At 45.7% G+C, this 19,351-nt stretch overlaps 1 protein-coding gene across 1 annotated transcript in view; it reads right to left on the reverse strand.

Annotated features, from left to right (window-relative positions):
• Positions 1 to 207: 207 nt before the first annotated feature.
• The window catches only part of GABRR2 (gamma-aminobutyric acid type A receptor subunit rho2), a 62,024-nt gene continuing 42,880 nt past the window's right edge, over positions 208 to 19,351 (reverse strand). Inside the window, exons 3-9 of the mRNA XM_003822874.7 lie at positions 17,390 to 17,457; positions 14,744 to 14,967; positions 13,748 to 13,830; positions 13,413 to 13,553; positions 11,348 to 11,500; positions 10,147 to 10,343; positions 208 to 3,730 (exon numbers count right to left, since the gene is read on the reverse strand). Of these exons, the coding sequence (XP_003822922.3) occupies positions 3,419 to 3,730; positions 10,147 to 10,343; positions 11,348 to 11,500; positions 13,413 to 13,553; positions 13,748 to 13,830; positions 14,744 to 14,967; positions 17,390 to 17,457 (1,178 nt within the window). The 3' untranslated portion in view covers positions 208 to 3,418. The remainder of the gene's footprint in view (positions 3,731 to 10,146; positions 10,344 to 11,347; positions 11,501 to 13,412; positions 13,554 to 13,747; positions 13,831 to 14,743; positions 14,968 to 17,389; positions 17,458 to 19,351) is intronic.

Here is a 19,351-nt window from a genome sequence, read left to right on the forward strand (position 1 = left end):
TTTATCAGAAAACACTCCTCAAATTCTGTGATCATTCCCTCCTTTGAGCCACACCCATTAGAGTGTAAGCTTCTTAATGACTGAAGAGTGTTTCCCATTCATTTCTTTACCCGTCACCACCATCCCTCACCTCAGCACAAGACCTTGAGGACAAGTGCTAAATAAATATTGGCTCCTTGGTGTCAATGAAGTATGTCCAATCACCAGTTTTTGTATAAAACCCATTTCTTTTATTGTAACATTAACATTTTTTCACAGTTTCATATTGGTGAAATCAGGATTCATATTATAATCATGGGCATTCCAGAATTTGATTATTAGTATTTTTTCTCAGTACATAAAATATGGGTGCATCTTACATTTCACCATGTCTTAGATTCAGTGAAGTAAAGTATCATTCATGCATTCCTGATAACAATTTGTGTTTGCTTCTCTGTCTTCCTGCCTCCAGGGTGAATCATCCCATGTTCTCACTATTTCCTTAGTTCCTGTTTTCTACTCCTACCAATGTTGTCTCCACTTTACCTCTTTAAATTTCCTACTTTTCTCAAGTAGTGTCAGACTATTATACTGTAATAAGGCAATGCTAAATACAATGGTGTCATTGTATCATGGCCCTGCATGATAAAACACTGTTTATGATTCTAAATATGTCTGCTATAGAATTAACTCCAGTTTAACATAGAAGCTAGCAAAAATAAATATTTGTTTTAATTTGTGAACAGGCAACTATGTTATATGAGCCATAATTCATGAAAACAATGCAGTCAGAAGCAGAGAAGTGTTGGAATTAAATAAGACTTACAAGCAAAGCAATATGATATATTTAATGACAATAAAATTATCATTCTTTGAGCAGCACTGTGGCCTGGGAGAGTCTCTAGAGATAAAAGGTTTCTGGCCGGGTGTGGTGGCTCACGCCTGTAATCACAGCACTTTGGGAGGCTGAGGCAGGCGGATCACCTGAGGTCGGGAGTTCAAGACCAGGCTGACTAACATGGAGAAACCCCGTCTCTACTAAAAAATACAAAAATTAGCCAGGCGTGGTGGCGCATGCCTGTAATCCCAGCTACTCCAGGGCTGAGGCAGGAGAATCACTTGAACCCGGGAGGCAGAGGTTGTGGTGAGCCAAGATCAAGCCATTGCACTCCAGCCTGAGCAACAAGAGTGAAACTCTGTCTCAGAAAAAAAAAAAAAAAAGGTTTCTAAACAAGTCCAGATGCCCTGTACCACCCAATTACCCATATTTATGCATTTTTGTTCTTCATTGGTCTGTGAGACTGGGAAATCTAGTAGTCTTGGGTCCAGCAACTCCATAGTGGGGAAGCTGTCCTCATAAGCACTGGCATGGTGGGGACCTGCCTTGATCCCTAGTGTTGTGGAAAAAGCTAGTCGCTCACCTCCTCTTATCACAGCCTAGGATCCTGCCAAAATGAATGACTTGCCCACAAACCCTGTTCTCTGCAATGGCAAACCTTCCCATTCTCCCCATGCGTCTGCTCAAGCTGGTCTCTTGGCTGGTAGAGCTTCCTGGTCTTTAGGTCTGCCCAGCCCAGTGCAGCAGCTACTAGCAACTGTGCTTACTAAGCCCACTTGAGTGTGGATGGTGTAACCAAGGAACTGAGTTCTCAATTTTATTTAACTTCAACTAATTTAAATAATAATAATTATTATTTTAGAGATAGGGTCTCGCTCTGTCACTCAGGCTGGACTGCAGTGGCTTGATCACAGCTCACGGCAGCCTGGAACTCCTGGGCTCAAGCCCTCCTCCCGCCTCAGCCTCCTGAGTAGCTAGAACCCCAGGCACACACCACCACACCTGGCTAATATTTTTAATTTTCACTAATTTAAATTTAAGTAGACATGTGGCTAGTGGCTACCATATGAGACAGCCCAGATCTAGGATGCATTCTGCTCCATTTCTTCTTCTTAAAATCCTGACCTTCAAGGGGCATCTCAGGGCTGCTTTCTCCATGAGGTCTGTCTCCCTGGTGGGACTGTTTTTCCTCCCTTGGAATTCCCATCTCACACTGAACTATTACTGAGGCACTAAACACTCTTAATCTTATATTATAGATATTTGTGTGGTATTTCCTTTACTAGTTCCTTCTCTGAGAACTTCGACTACTCTTATTCTTAATTTGGACCCCAATGTACCTAGGGCAGAGATACTTTAAAATGTTTATTGCCTGAATATATAATAGTAACACCGCAATTAACATTAACAATAGGGAATTGACAAGAGTTGCTGTGTAGTAAAGGACTAACCTTTACTAGGAAGCAACCTCTATGCCCTTGGAATGTCCTGTGAGATAGAAGGGTCTTTGTCTACTGGGGCCTTGGGCCACACCAGATAGTCTATGCCAACAATGTGATTTATGATAGGTGCCCTGGACCTCAAGGTACCAGCTTAACCTCTGGAGGGGCAAAAGACTAAAGTCAGCCATGTGGGCAATCAGCTATAAATCCATGACCGACCCCAATAAAAAAACTGTACACCATGGTGAGCTTGGGTGAGTTTCTCTGGCTGGCAATACTCCATGCACATTGCTACATGTCATTGCTGGGCAAAATTAGTGCTATCTGTGTAACTTCACTGGAGGAGGACAGTTGAAAGTTCTGGACCTGGCCTCTCCTGGACCCTGCCTTATATGCCTAAGAGTAAAAGCAACAGCAAACAGAATGGGTCTGTGGGGTAAGCGGGGTTGAAGGAGGGGAAAGAGCAGAAGTACATCATGCCATATGTAGAATGAGCACAACTTAGAGAAGATCTCTAAGGAAAGAGACTATTTTCTCATTTCCACCGTACCTGGACAGAGTGGGACCTCAATATTTAATGAATGGTTGAATGGATGGATAAATGAATAATCTCCTCTAATATTGCAAAATCCTGTGGGTTGCCATACTCCCACAGGCCAAATCATTTCCTGTCTGGGATCTCAGCTCTTTTCCCTTCTAGGTAGGCACTTAATCCAGTTCAATGGGTTTACAGGGTGTTTTTTGTCCTTAATTTCCTATCTCCTATCCAGAATGCCCCTAAGCTTGTACTTCAGTTTTTCCTTTTCCCTCCACAGCTGACTCCTAGGCAATCTGAGGGTCTAAGAATGTCTAGGAGGCATTTGAATCCTTGTTTATAGGAGGGGAGTTCTTGTGAACTAGTTCACACACAAGAACAGAAGGTCCCAGAGAGATGTGAAGTGTGACGCGAGACAGCATGAATATGGAGCAGCCCCACGAGGTCTGGGGTCAGGGCAGCTGGAAGGCTCCTGGGCTTCTCTGAGAGATGAGTGCTGCTCAGCGTGGTCCAGTAGCTGCTGCATTGTTCGGTGAGGGGCGTGTGGTCAACAAGTCCGTCTGTCAATGACTGGCCAGGCCCCCTCGATGTCTATGCCCTCTTCTAGGAACAGCCTTGGAGCCCCTAGGAAAACACTGACCAATAAATTAAGTTGAAAAATATGTAGGACGCAGGGAATATCAACCTAGAGTATTTGTCAATGGCATGGGTGTTCTGGAAGATACGAAAACCCGTCTGGCCCTTCAGAAGCCCCTTCTTTCTGGCAGCGTTGGCTTCACCACTCAGGCCCAGGTGGACCACTATTTTGTCTTGCCTTTCTTCTTCTGTCAGGATATGGCTTCTGGGGTACCCAGCCAGGCTGTTGGCCTCAGACTCACTGTAGCTTCCATCCAGCATCATGGTTTTTGAATGAAGCATTCCACACATGCACGGGAACTATGGGAAGCAAGCACAAAGAACATCATTAAGCCTTGTGAGGTGGGCAGAGGAGGGGGCCTGGCCCAAGAGCAAAGCCACATTGCTACTCAGAACCACAGAAAGATAGAACTAGAAAGATCTCCAGAGGTTACTTAGTCCAACGATCCTCTACCCTGGCTGCATATTAGAATCATCTGCACAGCTCTTTAAACTGGCCATGCCCGGGCTGCACTTTAGAGCAATTAATTTAAAATTCCCAGGTGATTCTACTGTGTAGCCAGAATTGAGAATCACTGATCTAGTCCAAATCCCTCAGTTGTAGAGACAAAAACTTAAGACCCAGAGAGCTATACGATTCTGAGACCACACAGCTGGTGTCAGAGCAGGACTCTAAATCCACATAGTCTGATTCCAGCTGCAGGACTCCACCTTTCTGTGCATGATTCAAAAGATGATTAGGAGCCAGGCGCAGTGGCTCATGCCTATAATCTCAGTGCTTTGGGAGGTCAAGGCAGGAGGATCGCTTGAGGCCAGTATTTCAAGACCAGCCTGGGCAACATAGTGAGACTCCTTCTCTAAAAAAAAAAAAAAAAAAAAAAAGTTTTTTTTAATTAGCCAGGCATGGTGGCATGCACCTGTAGTCCTAGCTACTCAGGAGGCTGAGGCAGGAGGATCACTTGAGCTCAAGAGGTCAAGGCTGCAGTGAGCAGTGATCATGCCACTGCATTCCAGCCTGGGTGACAGAGCAAAACCCTGTCTCTTTTTTTTTAAAAAAAAAAAGAAAGAAAGAAAAAGATGATGAGGTAGAGAGTGTCCTTATCTTAAAAATTACATTTGAGAGTCAAGGGTCATGGTATCTGCAATGTATTTTTAGACAGTTCAACTGCACCAACAGATACATGCTTATATGGAGAAAATGTATTATGCATTGAATGCATAATACATTTTCTCCATATAAGCATGTATCTGTTGGTGCAGTTTTTGCCACACAAAAATGGCAAAATGTTAGCAATGTTGGATCTAGGTGCTGGGTACCTGAATGTATATGACCCTATTCTTTTAATAGTTTCTGCAAGTATGAAAATGTGGATGACACTCTAAGTGGGAGGAAAGGAAATGGTTTTGCTTGACTTCTCCCCATGGTTTAGCCAGCAGAGAGTGGGCTTCCACTGGTGCCTGGATGCTTGGTGTTGACTGAGAGCAGGAGGCCCACTTGACACATCCAATTGGCGTTGATTTGAATATGTTTCTGACCTGGCTCTCAGCCCTTCAGGGCGTCTGTTTTTCCATCTAGGAAAGTGAAATAATGAAGTTTCACAACCTGCCTCTTATTGTTATGGATCTTGGAACTCTCAGATGAATATCATAAAGCTTTAGAATGCAAAAATAGATGAATGATTTTATGCAGAATTAGAATTACTTGAAGTATTCTTATCCTTGAAGAAATTGTTCGTGGTTTGGGGGCTATTTTTTTTCATCAGGCATGATTGTTTCATTATTAGTTTCTGTGTCTTTTTTCCATCAGTAACAATTCTTTTTTTTTTTTGAGATGGAGTCTCACTCTATCCCCCAGTCTGGGGTGCAGTGGCTCAATCTCGGCTCATTGCAACTTCCGCCTCCAAGGTTCAAGCGATTCTCCTGCCTCAGCCTCCTGAGTAGCTGGGATTACAGGTGCCTGCCACCATGCCCAGCTAATTTTTGTATTTTTAGTAGAGACAGGGTTTCACCATGTTAGCCAGGCTGGTCTCGAACTCCTGACCTCAAATGATCTGCCTGCCTAGGCCTCCCGAAGTGCTGGGATTACAGGCATTAGCCACCGCACCCAGCCAACAATTTTTGAATAATTATCATAGACTCATAGCTATAAGGGAATTGGGGATAAAAGGTAAGAGGTCATCTCTCTCTCTTTTTTTTGTTTTTTTTGTTTTGTTTTTTTTGTTTTTTAGACAGGGTCCTGCTTTATTATTACCCAGGTTGGAGTGCAGTGATGCCATCTCAGATCACTGCAGCCTCCACCTCCTGGGCTCAAGGGATCCTCCCACCTCAACCTCCCGAGTAGCTGGGATTACAGGCACACACCACCACACCCAGCTCATTTTTGTATTTTTTGTAAGATGGGGTTTTGCCAAGTTGCCCAGGCTGGTCTCAAATTCCTGGGTTCAAGGGATCCACCTGCCTTGGCCTCCCAAAGTGCTGGGATTAGAGGCATGCACCACCATGCCCAGGCCTATTCAACTCTTTGCATTTAGATATAATCACACCCAAACTGATAAAATTGTGTGATATTATCATTGGGGGGTTATTTATTTATTTAAGGCACAGTTCTTCTTCTCCTTGCTCTAAACTGAAAATCTTTCTGCAAAAATGAAAATAGACTTTTCTCCTAAGATTTTGAGTTCAAATCAGGAAATACCAAAAATTAGGATAAAACCCCTGTTTCCCAGATTGGCTTGCTTCTAAGAAAGAGGAAGTGGCTCTTGGCATGTCAGACAAGGTCTGGCTAATCAGCCGAAGTACTGGAGCAGCTGAGGGGAGGTAAGCCCTGGGCTCCCACGTGCTCCCGCATGCTCTCGCCTGCACTTGTCTGCCCTTCAAACCAGGGGTGGGCCTAACGGGTCCCAGGCAGCTTTTACCTTTACAGAGTGGAAATCACACTTCAGTGAGCATCAGAATCACCTGGGAACTTGCTTAAAATCTTGATTCCAGGGTGCCATCCTCAAAGATTCTGAATCAGTAGACCTAGGGTGTGGTCTAGGGAATCTATTTTTTGAGACCCTGTCTCAAACCCGGGAATCTATTTTTAACAGACTCAGGAGGTGATTCCAGGGAAGGTACTCCATGGCATCCACTTAGGAACCTCAGCTCTATTGGGAAACATTTCAATACTATGAATATTAGTTTCTCTGTGAGGCAGCAGATGGTGCCTTCTCACCTCTGTCTGCTCTCCAGCAACTATGCTTCTTGGTCTTAAATCCTACATTTGACAACAGCAGAGTACGAGCTCTCACCTCCCGGATGTCTGTTCTCACACAGACAGAGGGGGAGACTTAGGGGCCTGAGGCCCTCTCCATAGATGACTTCCTTGTCTCTTTAAACAAAGTCATACAGTTGCCGGCAAAGATCCGACATGATATGGAAACAGGGCAAGTTGTGCCGGTGAACCGTTCGTTTGTGAGCCCCTGTTTGTCAGATGAAGGCTTTGCTATTTTTTTCAACTGCTCTATACAGGAAAGTCTAATGATTTATAAATCAAAAGTGTTTAAATATGGTCCAAAGTCCTGTGATAATGGTCAGTGTACAAATTACTGAAGTTTAAACAAGTCAATTTTCTGAAGTAAAAAATGTTTGACTAGAGCTTTAAAAATAAGCAACCTAGTATAATATATTTGGAGATGTAAACTAAAAATAAAGTTCTAAGCCCCCAAACTGACGAACTGACCCCCATCTTGGTCAAGGGGACCCCAGAGAAACCTTAAAAACTGAGTTCCCAGTCATGACGAGACAAGAGGCTGAACACACCTTGTTATTCCTCCTCTCTTTTGGGATTTAGACACAACTGACCAGCATTAATGCTGAAATAGAGATTGTAAGACAGAACAGATTCTTTATGGCCATAAGATACCAAATTACAAACAGTACCTAAGGCCATTCTAGGGCCAGGGTGAAGTCACACACCCCTGCGCTTAAAGAATACACTGTGTGCTAACTGCCACAAGGTTTTTCTTTTTCTCTTTCAGCTAAACAAGCACTGGCCTTGAGATAAACAACGTTAAAACAATTTGGGGCTGGTGCGGTGGTTCATGCCTGTAATCCCAGCACTTTGGGAGGCCAAGGTGGGCAGATGGCTTTGACTCCAGAAGTTTGAAACCAGTCTTGGCAACATGGCAAAATCCCATCTCTTTTAAAAATATAAAAACTAGCTGGGCGGGGTGGCACATGCTTAAGGTCCCAGCTACTTGGGAGGCTGAAGTGGGAGGACAGCATGAGCCCAGGAGATGGAGTGCAGTTAGCAACCACTGCATTCCAGCCTGGGTGACAGAGTCAGACCCTGTCTCAAAAAAAAAAAAAAAAAATTTGCAGCTCACCAACCATCAGACACTGACTAACCAACCAACCCCTGGCCCGTGTTCCACCAGCCATAACTACAGCTTTGATTGGACAAGAGAGTGATTTTAGTAACCTTCTCTTGATAGACCATCAATCATGGACCAGTCCTGGTCAGTTTACAGAGGCTGTTCACTTGAGTGACTTTGTGTCCCTTTTGCATATAGGGTCCAATTGTAATACATTGAAATGTTAAGTCTCCACCCCAGGGTGAACATGGGTTGTATGTTACATGCACATTTGTTCAATAGGCATGTGTCAGGACTACCTTCATAAATATTCATAAATCTTCCTATAGCCTGTTGAATATGTATATTTAGCCATATTCAGCATGAAGCCCCTACTCCAACACCTTCTCCTTCAAAGTGCCTGTTTCCAGGTCTTTACAGGAGGCTGCACTCCCCAGCCTGCAGGATGGCCACCTTGCAGACTGGAATCCTTTATAAGAAATAAAGTCTCCTTTTTCAAATTTATAAATTTCTGATTTTTTTAAAGTTAACAGAGACAATGTGGAAATACTTGATAGGTATAATGCAGGTGTTGAAAGACAATTTTTGAAAAGGCAACATATTCTCTTTTCCTAAAATTTAAAGGTCCCATTGACCAAAATGTCGTTACATGGCAAAAATAAATTATTTTAATTTTAAAAGCTCCATTATGCTAAAAGGCTAATGGCCACTTGGTTGTTCATAAATATGAGATTTTCATGTCCCTTTATCTCCACAGCTTTTAGATGAACACCCATTTTGATTAGTGCAACGATTGGCAATGATCAGGTAGCAAGTCAGCATTATTTATTTAGTATTAGGTTGGTGCAAAAGTAATTGCAGTTTATACCATTACTTTTGCACAGACCTAACACTAAAATGAATAAGAGTCTGACTATGAATGGAAAAGACTGCCTCCCTGTGCCAAAGGCTCATGAGCATGGCTTTGTAAAATCTCCCAGTTGTATTCTGTCTCATAGTTTGCAGTTGACCCTTGAACAACACAGGTTTGAACTGTGCTGATCCACTTAGATTTTCTTCCACCTCTGCCACCCCGGAGACAGTAGGACCAAACCTTCTCTTTCGTCCTCCTCCTCAGCCTACTCAGAGTGAAGGTGACCAGGATGAAGTCGTTTATGATGATCCACTTCCATTTCATGAATTGTAAAGATATTTTCTCCTTCTTATGATTTTCATAACATTTTCTGTCTAGCTTACTTTATTGTAAGAATACAGTTTATAATACATATACAAAATATGTGTTAATCGACTGTTTATCTTATCAGTAAGGCTTCCAGTCAACATGAGGCCATTAGTAATTAATTTTTGGAGGAGCCAAAAGTTATACTTGGATTTTCTACTGCACAAGGGGTCAGCCCCCCCAACCCCTGCCTTGTTCAAGGATCAACTGTAGTATAATATAGTACAGTACAGTACATTATAGATAGTATGGTATTTTTATTTTATTTTATTTTTGAAATGGGGTCTTGCTCTGTCACCCAGGCTGGAGTACAGTGGTGCAATCTCAGCTCACTGCAACCTCTGCCTCCCGGGTTCAAGGAATTCTCTTGCCTCAGCCTCCCAAGTAGCTGGGATTACAGGCGTGCACCACCATGCTCGGCTAATTTTTGTATTTTTAGTAGAGATGGGGTTTCACCATGTTGGCCAGGCTGCTGTTGAACTCCTGACCTCAGGTGATCCACCCACCTCGGCCTCCCAAAGTTCTGGGATTATAGGCGTGAGTCACCACGCCCGGCAGATAGTATAGTATTTCCAATTTCCTTCTGCATCTACACATAAAAGGTTTTTTTTTTTCAGAAATATATATAAGGTATTTAGCTTTAGTCCTTACTGTGGCTGAATTTTCACTGGGCACTGATAAATAAAGGCACTTTTTGTTCTAGAACTCTCCCTTCTCTGGTCATAAGACAAGGAGGCACCGTCCCTAGACATGTTCAGTAATGATAGTGAGTGTTTGTCTAGATCCTGATACATGTGAAAGATCAAAACAACTTTCACATACATTATCTCATGTGACTCTTACGTAGAGGTGAGGGTTCTGTAATCTCCCTTTTACAGATGAGAAAACTGAGGCTCAGCATAGGTGTCAAAGTTGAGTCTGAGACCCAAGTCTTCCAGTTCCTAGTCTTTGTCTAAAGACCTTCTGCTTTCTGGAACCCTTTGGGGTAGAAGCCAGAACCTATTCTAAAACAATATCCTCCTCGTTTTGCACAAACATCTCCTTTTTCTACATGCAACCCCTGCCTCTGCCCCCCCGCCCAGAAGACCTTCATTTTCACCCAGCAGCATGGACTTAGACAAGGGCGGAAGAAGCCCTCTCACCTTCTCCCGCAGCTTCCGTTCCTTGCGCTCCTGCACGGTGGTCAGGTAGTTGACAGCCGCGTACTCCAGCACCGAGAGGAACACGAACACAAAGCTGACCCAGAGGTAGATGTCCACGGCCTTGACGTAGGAGACGCGCGGCATGGAGGCATTCACGCCCGTGATGATGGTGGTCATGGTCAGCACCGTCGTGATACCTGCAACACCCGGCCTTAGTTGGGCTGCTGACAGCGGTCTAGAACTGCCCCCATATCTCACTAAGTCACGATTTTACACTCTCTATCTCTTAAACCACATGAGAAAGTCCCAGGTGTGTTTCCACCTCGGAGAGGGGCAAGGATCTGCCCTACTAGCAGCCAGGCCTATTCTCCTCAGAGCCAACACGCTTGCTTGTCCCATTTTCCTTCAAGCACCTGAAAGACTGGGTTTCTGTGATGTGGCTGACAAGGAGAGGACCTATTCTCATGTGGAATTAAAGACAGCGACTAAAGGACACCTCTGAAGGAACGTTCTCAAACTTCTCATCTTTAGATGAGAGAGAATGTGCCTATTCCTTGAAGTTTGAGAACGTTCCTTCAGAGGTGTGCTTTAGTCACTGTGGAAGACTGTGGAAATTCCCAGAGGCCCATCATGCGGGATTCTTCTTCACTCTGTCTTGCTGCTTAAACCCTCACCTTTCTCAAAGCCCAACCTAATGTTGTCTAAATTTACAATGACATGTTGTAAACTTTCACTCTGGAATTCAGGGTCTGTAAAAGGCTAAACCACAGCTCGAGGGAACGTGGTCCTCCTTTTCCCAGAAATCTCATATTCTGTGCCCTACCTCCAAGCCCTCAGCCTGTCTAAACAAGGCCAGCAAATGAAGTTTTTGTATTTACAGAAGGAATTGTTGGCATTTGCAGAATCATCTTGTTTATCTAAATACTGAGCTCTGATACTGCCAGTTGTCGAAGTCTGTACCCCAAATCTTTCTGAAGTGATACAATCACAGTTGATGTTGTTTTAGCTCCCTGTGGCTCTCATAATGTGGAGGAAACTGAGGCCAGCATCTAGATGGTAAAGGCAAGAAACATGAAGTTGCTCCCTCTGACTCTAACAGCTCATCAGTTAAGAACTCTAAGTAATGATTTTTACTTTTTGTAAACATAGTGATAAGTTGAAAAAAATAACCACCCTACCACACCTTATGAAATGCTTTTACCCAGTGAAACTCTGGCAGGCACAGCTCTGCGGTCGATCCAGAAGGACACCCAGGACAGCATGACCATCAGAGTGGCAGGGAAATATGTTTGGAGCAAGAAGAAGAAGATGTGGCGACGCAACGTGAAGTTAATATACAGACGGTTGTACCAGCCTGGGGGATGCAGGAAGAAGCCAATGAGGTTCCATCTGAGAGGTGAAAGCAAACTGTGTCCCTGGGAACCTGTCTTTCACTGACATGGCTCTCATCAGCAACAGAAAGTTGAAATTAATGACCAGTTGGCTTAATATAATACCTTTCTTTTCCAAAATCTAAGCCCTTTCTCCTATATATAAATATCTTGCCAATATCTAGTACATTTACTATCTCAGTTGGTATTACCTAACTTTTCTTCACAGTATTTTGGGAAAGGGCAGAACTAAACAGAAGGGAAGTTTTAGTCATTTGGGTTTTTGTTTGTTTTTGAGGCAGGGTCTTGCTGTGTAGCCCAGGCTGGAGTACAGTGGCACACTCACAGCTCACTGCAGCCTCAGCCTCCCAAGCTCAAGCGATCCTCCCACCTCAGCTTTCTGAGTAGCTGGAACTACAGGTGTGTGCCACCATGCCCAGCTAAATTTTTTTTCTTATTATTATTTTGTAGAGACAGGGGTTTCACCATGTTGCCTAGGCTATAGTTTTTTGTTCTGTATTTGTAATTTGCAAATTACAACCATATTTCTTGAGTGACTTGCTGCTCAAAAGCATAAGAGGTTGGAATAGTTCTATTTTGTTGAGGCCAGTGCCACTGGGGCAGGAGCCAGGAGAGCTAGGCTCTGGTCACTCTCACCTTTATTGTGAAATTTTCACCTTTATTGTGAGACCCTAATCCTTTATCATGCAAACTCCACATCCATCACAAAAAGAAATAGGCTGTTCACATGATTCTAAAGTCTGACATTGGGACATGAGGAAATGAGACACTTAGAGGCTTTTCCAAAGCCTTAGCTAGAGTCAGTTGAGCTTGGTTCAACCCAGGCCTCCAATGCCCAGGCGAGTGTACAGTTCACTGGCACTAAGTATATTATTCACAATATGGTACAACCATCACCACTATTCATTGCCAGAACTTGTTCATCATCCCACACAGAAACTCTGCACCCATTACACAATAACTCTCCATTCCCCCTCCCATGAGTTCCTGGGAACCTTTATTCTATTTCTCTCTCTTTATTTTTTTTAATAGAGACAGGGTCTCGCTCTATTGCCCGGACTGGAGTGCAATGGCACAATCATAGCTCACTGCAGCCTCAAACTCCTGGGCTCAAGCAATCCTCCCTCCTCAGCCTCCTGAGTAGCTGGGACCAGGGGCATGTGTCACCATGCCTGGCTAATTTCTTTTCTTTTTTTTTTTTTTTTTTTTTTTTGAGACGGAGTATCACTCTGTCCCCCAGGCTGGAGTGCAGTGGTGCAATCTCAGCTCACTGCAACCTTCGTCTCCTGGGTTCAAGCAATTCTCCTGTCTCAGCCTCCCGAGTAGCTGGGATTACAGGTGCATACCACCATGCTTGGCTAATTTTTATATTTTTAGTAGAGATGGGGTTTTGCCATGTTGGCCAGGCTGGTCTCGAACTCCTGGTAGGTAGAAGCCAGAACCTATTCTAGGCTACACTATTTTAATAATCAAAATTTAGGCTGAGCATGATGGCTCAGGCCTGTAGTCCCAGCACTTTGGGAGGCCGAAGTAGGAGGATTGCTTAAGTCCAGGAGTTCGAGACCAGCTTGGGCAACATAGTAAGACCTCATCTCTACAAAAAAATTTTAAAAATTAGCTGGACATGGTGGCAGTGCCTGTAGTCCCAGCTACTCAGGAGGCTGACGTGGGAGGATCACCTGAGCCTGGGAGGTTGAGGCTGCAATGAACCATGATTTCGCCACTACACTCCAGCTTGGGAGACAGAGTGAGACCTTGTCTCAAAACAAAAAACAAAACACACACAAAACATATTTTCCTTGGGGTTAAGGCTGAAGAAGAATTCAAATGTGCTTTCTTGCACATTTGAATCAGATTGTGGCAAAAGATAGCTACCAGTGCTGCTGTAGAAGGCCAGTCTGGAAGTTGTGTGAAATTTCTGAATCAGAAACTGAGACAAGGAGATCTTCTCATCTGTTTTTAGGGATTCATCCCCATTCTTCCAGTACAGCATTAGATCTTCATCTGTATAGGCATCTTTGGGAAGAGGAAAACAAGTTAATTTGACTCCTTCGCTTCTGATGCAGGGTGAAGTAACAGGGAAATCCTATGCCAGTCCAGAAGTAAATAGGTCTTAACGTTGGCGGGCAGTGCTCAGTCTCATGATTACTAAAATGGCACAAAGATCAGAGAGGAAAGAAAGCGAAGGAATTAGGAATGCTGATACTTACAGCTCTCCAGCTCCAAAGAACAGGTCTGGGAGTCCAGGGGAAAGTGGCTGAAGTCCATGTTGCACATGGCAGTGACCGTAATCCTAGACAACCCAGAGTCACATATTGGCTTGTGCAGTGAATTATTGGCTCCTACATCTGCCCAGAGCAAGAAGGCACAGCACACAACTGAGCAGCTGCCTCCTCACATCTGCTGCAGAAGTTTGGAAACATAGTTATCTGAGTTATAGAACCTTAACTTCTAGAGTTTTGTCTTCTGTAGTAGAATATTAGTGCTCTGCAAGATCCCCATTACTGGGCTGGTGCTCCCCTTCCCCAGCCACTGGTGGTGCTGGCTGCTAATGGCTCTCTCCTGTGCCTCTCTCTGGGCTTTGCCCTCAGCCAGCAGGGCCACCTCCTCCAGAGATGCCTGGGAGGCCCCCTCATCAACTTCCACCGAAGGCCAGAAGTGTCTAGTATCAGCATTGCATTCTGGTGAACTGTACAAGCAGACCAGGGGGATGTGGGACAATGAGTTTCATCAGTGACAAGTAAGAAAAAAGCATTTTTTTAAAGATGTGGAACATGACTTCTTATGTGACTCCCCGTACTCCAGAAGCCAATCTGCAATAGCACTCAAAACACAGTAGCTATTTTTTGGGGGGCGGGGGGGGGCTTTTTTTTAATCTATTTTTTTAAAGCTTTTTTTTCATCTTTATTATCAATCAACTAGAATCACATGCTCTCAGGGAACAGAAGGTACAGTATGTGGAAGGTCATTGTCTCATTCAGGCCAAAGTAGTCTTCTCACCCAAGCTTAAGACCCCCAATGATGGGGAAGTTGTCCCCTGCTGGGGTGGCCATGTCATGTTTAGATAGTTCTGACTAGCATCAGAAGGCTCCTCCCATCCAGGAACCCACAGACCCAACTGCAGTGACAGTCTTCAGGGCCAAAGGGCCTGATCACACATACCAGAACGGCACTGGACAGAGGAACAATGGCCCCCAGACAGCTACCTCATGCTGTACAGCACGTGTCCATCTGGGAACACCCTCAGCATGATGTTGTCAGTGGTGGTGTCATGAGTGAACGATCTTTTGGAGTGAACAAAGAAGACATCAGGGACCCAGATCTTCTTCACCAGCCGGCCATCGAAGGTCATGCTCTTGTTGCTGGCGCTGGAGAAAGCTAGCCTCTCATCCTTCCAGTAATGCCGCAGGTACAGGGTCATAGTGAAGTCCTGTGGGAGCCGGGATGAGACCAGACAAAAATGGCTTAGAAGGTTTTCTTCCTTACAATCAACCCATCATTCACTACTGTGGTGGACATCTCAGGCTCAGCATCCAGATTCAGAGGTAACAGTTCTGCAGCCCTGTGGCAAGATGGCACTGTGCAGTTGGAAAGAGAATGGCTCATTTTTATGGATCATGCGCTTGGAGCCCAGGAGACTGAGTAACCAGCCCCTCAGGCTTTGCAAATGAAAACTGCAGCTGTGATGCTCGCAGCCTGGCCTGGTGGCCAGTAGGGAAGGATTTCTCCAAAGCTCTGCTCTCTCTCACTTAGACCTCTGCACACATGGTTCCTTACCCATTGGCTAACCATTCCATTTCAGCTTAGTGGCCACTTCCAGAAACCTGGATTGTCGAATGTCCCTCTTAGGAGGATTCTTGCCATTAGGCTTATAAGATCCTTGAAGGAAAAATTGTGTCTTGCCCACCATTGCATCCCCATTCATCACAGAATTTAGTGCCTGGCAAAGCACATAGTAGATGCTCAATAGATATTTGCTGGTTGAAAGATCGGGGAGATAAATGGATGAGGGGATGGGCAGCTGCATACCTACTATAATTTCTGCCTGAAATCTTACCTTGTTCAAAAGTGTCTCCTTGCCTGCATGGTTGATTCCTTAAGAGTTTGGTCCTTCCCCATAGCCAAAGCTGCCACGGGTGCAAATGGAAAAATAACTGCCCAAAAGATCTTCTTCTGGGTGGAGGAAGGCTGGAAAGAGTTCGTGGTTGTGGTGGGCCCAGAGGGAGCCCCAGGAAGAGAGGAAAGAATGAGTGAGCACTGGGATAGTGCATGCATGAGAGTCTGTCCCTAGACTGATCCTGGCTCCCAGTGCATCAGCAGCTGCCAGGAACTCCCCCCTCCACACACATGGAGAGCAGCCAATACATGAGTAGGAAGAGACCAGCCAAATGCCCCTTCTGGCTATTTCCCTTCTTGGTCACAGAGCTGAAGAGCAGGCTCTGAGGGCCATTGCCCAGGGGAAGTGCAGATTCACAAACACCAGCTGTGTATGGCTACCTTGGATGTTACCTACCTACTGCTGGAGTCCACCTGCCTTCCCACAGGTTGGTGGTTGCTCTGCGAGAGGCGAGTCATTCTAGATACCTCTCCCTGTGATCCTGAGCCACACAGGACAAAAGTCTTCACACTCACCACAGACATCTGGGTTGATTCAGTCTAGGGCAGCCAGGCTGTTCTAGACACAGCTGGTTCTGGAACTGGGCTCAGCTGTTGGATATCCAAAGGGGCTGGCAATGTACAATCTAGCATCTTGGAAACTGTCATACCTGCACCATTCACACCTGGGCCCCATATTTTACCAGGTGCTGGAGCTATGGGGGGTGCACAACCTCAGTATCAATCATATCAGCTCTGCCATGCTGGGTCCATTAGGAGCAAGGGGCGTTCCCACTCTTCAAGGGCAGATGACAGCATTGCAAGTGGGATGCAGTGCTGGCAAGTGGAGCCTCCCCGACTTTTATTTATTCCACACATTTTCAGGGCCCCTGTGGTGCCACACTGGACTAGACTTGGAGATATTGGGGTAAAGAAAAACATGAGTCCCTGCATTCATGGAGCTTATAGTCAAGCATGGAAGACAACCGATGTATAAGAAAACTCCCCAAATAAATATCTAGCACAATTATAAATGATGATGTAGGCTATGAAGAAAAAACAGAAATTCTTTAGATCAGGAGGTCAGGGAAGCCTCTTTGATGAAGTCTCATTTTAGCTAAGTCCTGAAGGATAAGAAGGAGATAGCTGTCGGGAGGGCCAGAGCTGAAGCGTGCTCAAGATCCCTGAGGCAGAAGAAAGAGGAAGTTTGCAAACTGAAAGAGAGGCATACAGAAGAAGGAAGACAGGAGGCTGGGGCCCTGGGGTGGGGGGCACACCTCTCCACTGTGAGCTCTGCAGGACACCCAGGCCTGTGGTGGTAGAATTGGGGTAGACATGGAGTGGGGGACACTGCCACAGAGTGAGTAGGGGGACTGCACTTGCAGCAGGAACTGAACATCAGAAAGCTGCAAGATTTCAGCCTGAAATTATCCACCTCCAGTACCCCACCAGGTGTGGTTTGCCTGATCACTTGCATTATTTGTGGAGTGTGTTGAAAATGCAAAGTATCACTCCCAGAGATTCTGAATCAGGAAGTGTGAAATGGGGCCCAGGAACCCACATTTAACCAACTCCTTAGGTTATTTTTACCCACGCAGCGAGAATGCCCGCTTTAGATTTTACTGCTCCAGGGCCAACTTCCAAGTGCCCATTTTATCACCTCTGGCTCCCGCTCTGCCCACACGGGCACAGCCTGCACCACCGAGGCCCACTACACTACAGGCTCTCACGCTGTCTCACTGGAGGCCGCTGCATACCATGTCCACCTCGGAGATGCTGTCCAGGCTCTCCACCTGCACGTCCACGCCCACTGGGATGGCAGGGCCTGCAGAAGAGCAGAGACAGCTGGTTAAGGCACCTTCCTCTCTACCTTTGGGCTGGGAACAGCCCCAGTTGGCTTCCCCCGGGGAGCCAGGACTAGAGCAGAGTAGGGCAGAGGTTTAGAATTCTATGAGGGTTTCTTGCTGGTTCCTGACCTGTTGGGTGTCTGAGCTCTCTCCACAACGTCAGGGACTGTGCCTGCCTTATGTGCCATCCCTGGGCCAGGCTGAATGTGTAATCCATGCTTACTGGATGAATCAATGAGCTGATCACCGCTTTTTACATCCCAGGGCTGTCTCTGTAGGGTAGAGGTAATAATGTGGCTGTAGTGCCTGACTGGAGACCCTGGTCACTGGGCCTCCTGTGACATCTGAAAAAGAGAATGAGGCCCAAGAGCATCCAGCTCTGGGCTGGGCACCTGCATGCCCTGGTCTGGATTCATTTGGTCATTCAGGCTCTACCTACAGAGACCCTGACATATAGCTGGGGTGCAGCGCTCTAGAGGCCTTCAACCCGGGGTGAGACAAGATCTTCTCTGTGCAATGTCACATCACAGCAAAGGACAATGAAACCTTGTCAGGCCATGTCAGATTAGAAGTATGAGAAAACCCAGCACGGAAACTAGCACTGAACTTCATCTGGCCTACGGCAAGATTTCTAAAACTGAGTTTGTCTGTGGGGTCCTGTCCTTTTCCTTGAGCTGGGTGATGGTTACGTAGATAAGTTCACTTTAGGAGAATGTAGTGAGCGGTACACTTACAATGGGTGCACTTTTCTGTGTGTATGTTATGCTTTAGTAAAATGTTTTTTGGATTTTAATATTTTTTTAAACTTAGAAAGGGAAAAACCAACAACCTGCATCTATCAGGCGTGTTAATGAATGCCATCACACTGGAAGTCAGGTGCGGCTAGGCTGGGCCTCAGCGGGAGAGGGCATTGTCCAGAGGCCAGCCTAGCTGCACGTGGGTCCTCTGAGCCCTGACCAGGGAACACAGGATCAGGACGTTCTGACCCACTGTGGTTTGAGCGGGGAGAACCTTAGGGGGACTTGGTGAGTCTGAGTCCTGAGGAATGAGCAGAACTGGAAGGGGCTGAGACTTTGGCCATGGGCAGGGAAGGAGGACCAGAGTTTCCCACACTGCGTACGTAGGAACTAGAAAGCCCAGTCCTCAGCTCCCGCCCAAATGCAGGGTAGAGGTCCTCTTGGAAGTAGTCCAGGGTGGGGGATGGCCTCGCTGACTCCCCCACGGCTCCCCATAGGCTTGCGAACACTTGAAATCCCACCGTTAAAGATTTCCTGTTTTGGCTGAGCCTAATAGAATGGAAGTATTTTATTCATTACTGGTGAGGTTGGGTGACTATTTTCTGTGTTCTTAAACGTGAAAGAAAATAAGTACAATGCATTAATTTTTCCCTCTCAGATAAATCAGGGTATAAGTTGAACGTTCTATTTTTCTCTGTTCCTCAGATGATAGCTAAGATCAGGGCCCATGAGAAATCTTTGCTCTGACAGTCGTCCGTATTCTCTCTTCTTTTGAGACAGAGTCTCGCTCTGTTGCCCAGGCTGGAGTACAGTGGCACAATCTCGGCTCACTGCAACCTCTGCCTCCCAGGTTCAAGCAATTCTCCTGCTTCAGCCTCCTGAGTGGCTGGAATTACAGGCGCCTGCCACCACACCTGGCTAATTTTTTGTATTTTTAGTAGAGGCCAGGGTTTCACCATGTTGGTCAGGCTGGTCTCGAACTCCTGACCAAAAGTGATCCGCCCGCCTCGGCCTCCCAAAGTGCTGGGATTACAGGCGTGAGCCACCGCACCGGCCTGCATTCTCTTTTTATTCCAGGCTCCAGAAGTGCTTTGAGGGTGCCAGAAATGGGATGGTCCCTGTGGGAGGAGGCCCC

This window comes from Pan paniscus, chromosome 5 (assembly GCF_029289425.2).
Source record: "Pan paniscus chromosome 5, NHGRI_mPanPan1-v2.0_pri, whole genome shotgun sequence".
Taxonomy (NCBI): Eukaryota; Metazoa; Chordata; class Mammalia; order Primates; family Hominidae; genus Pan; species Pan paniscus.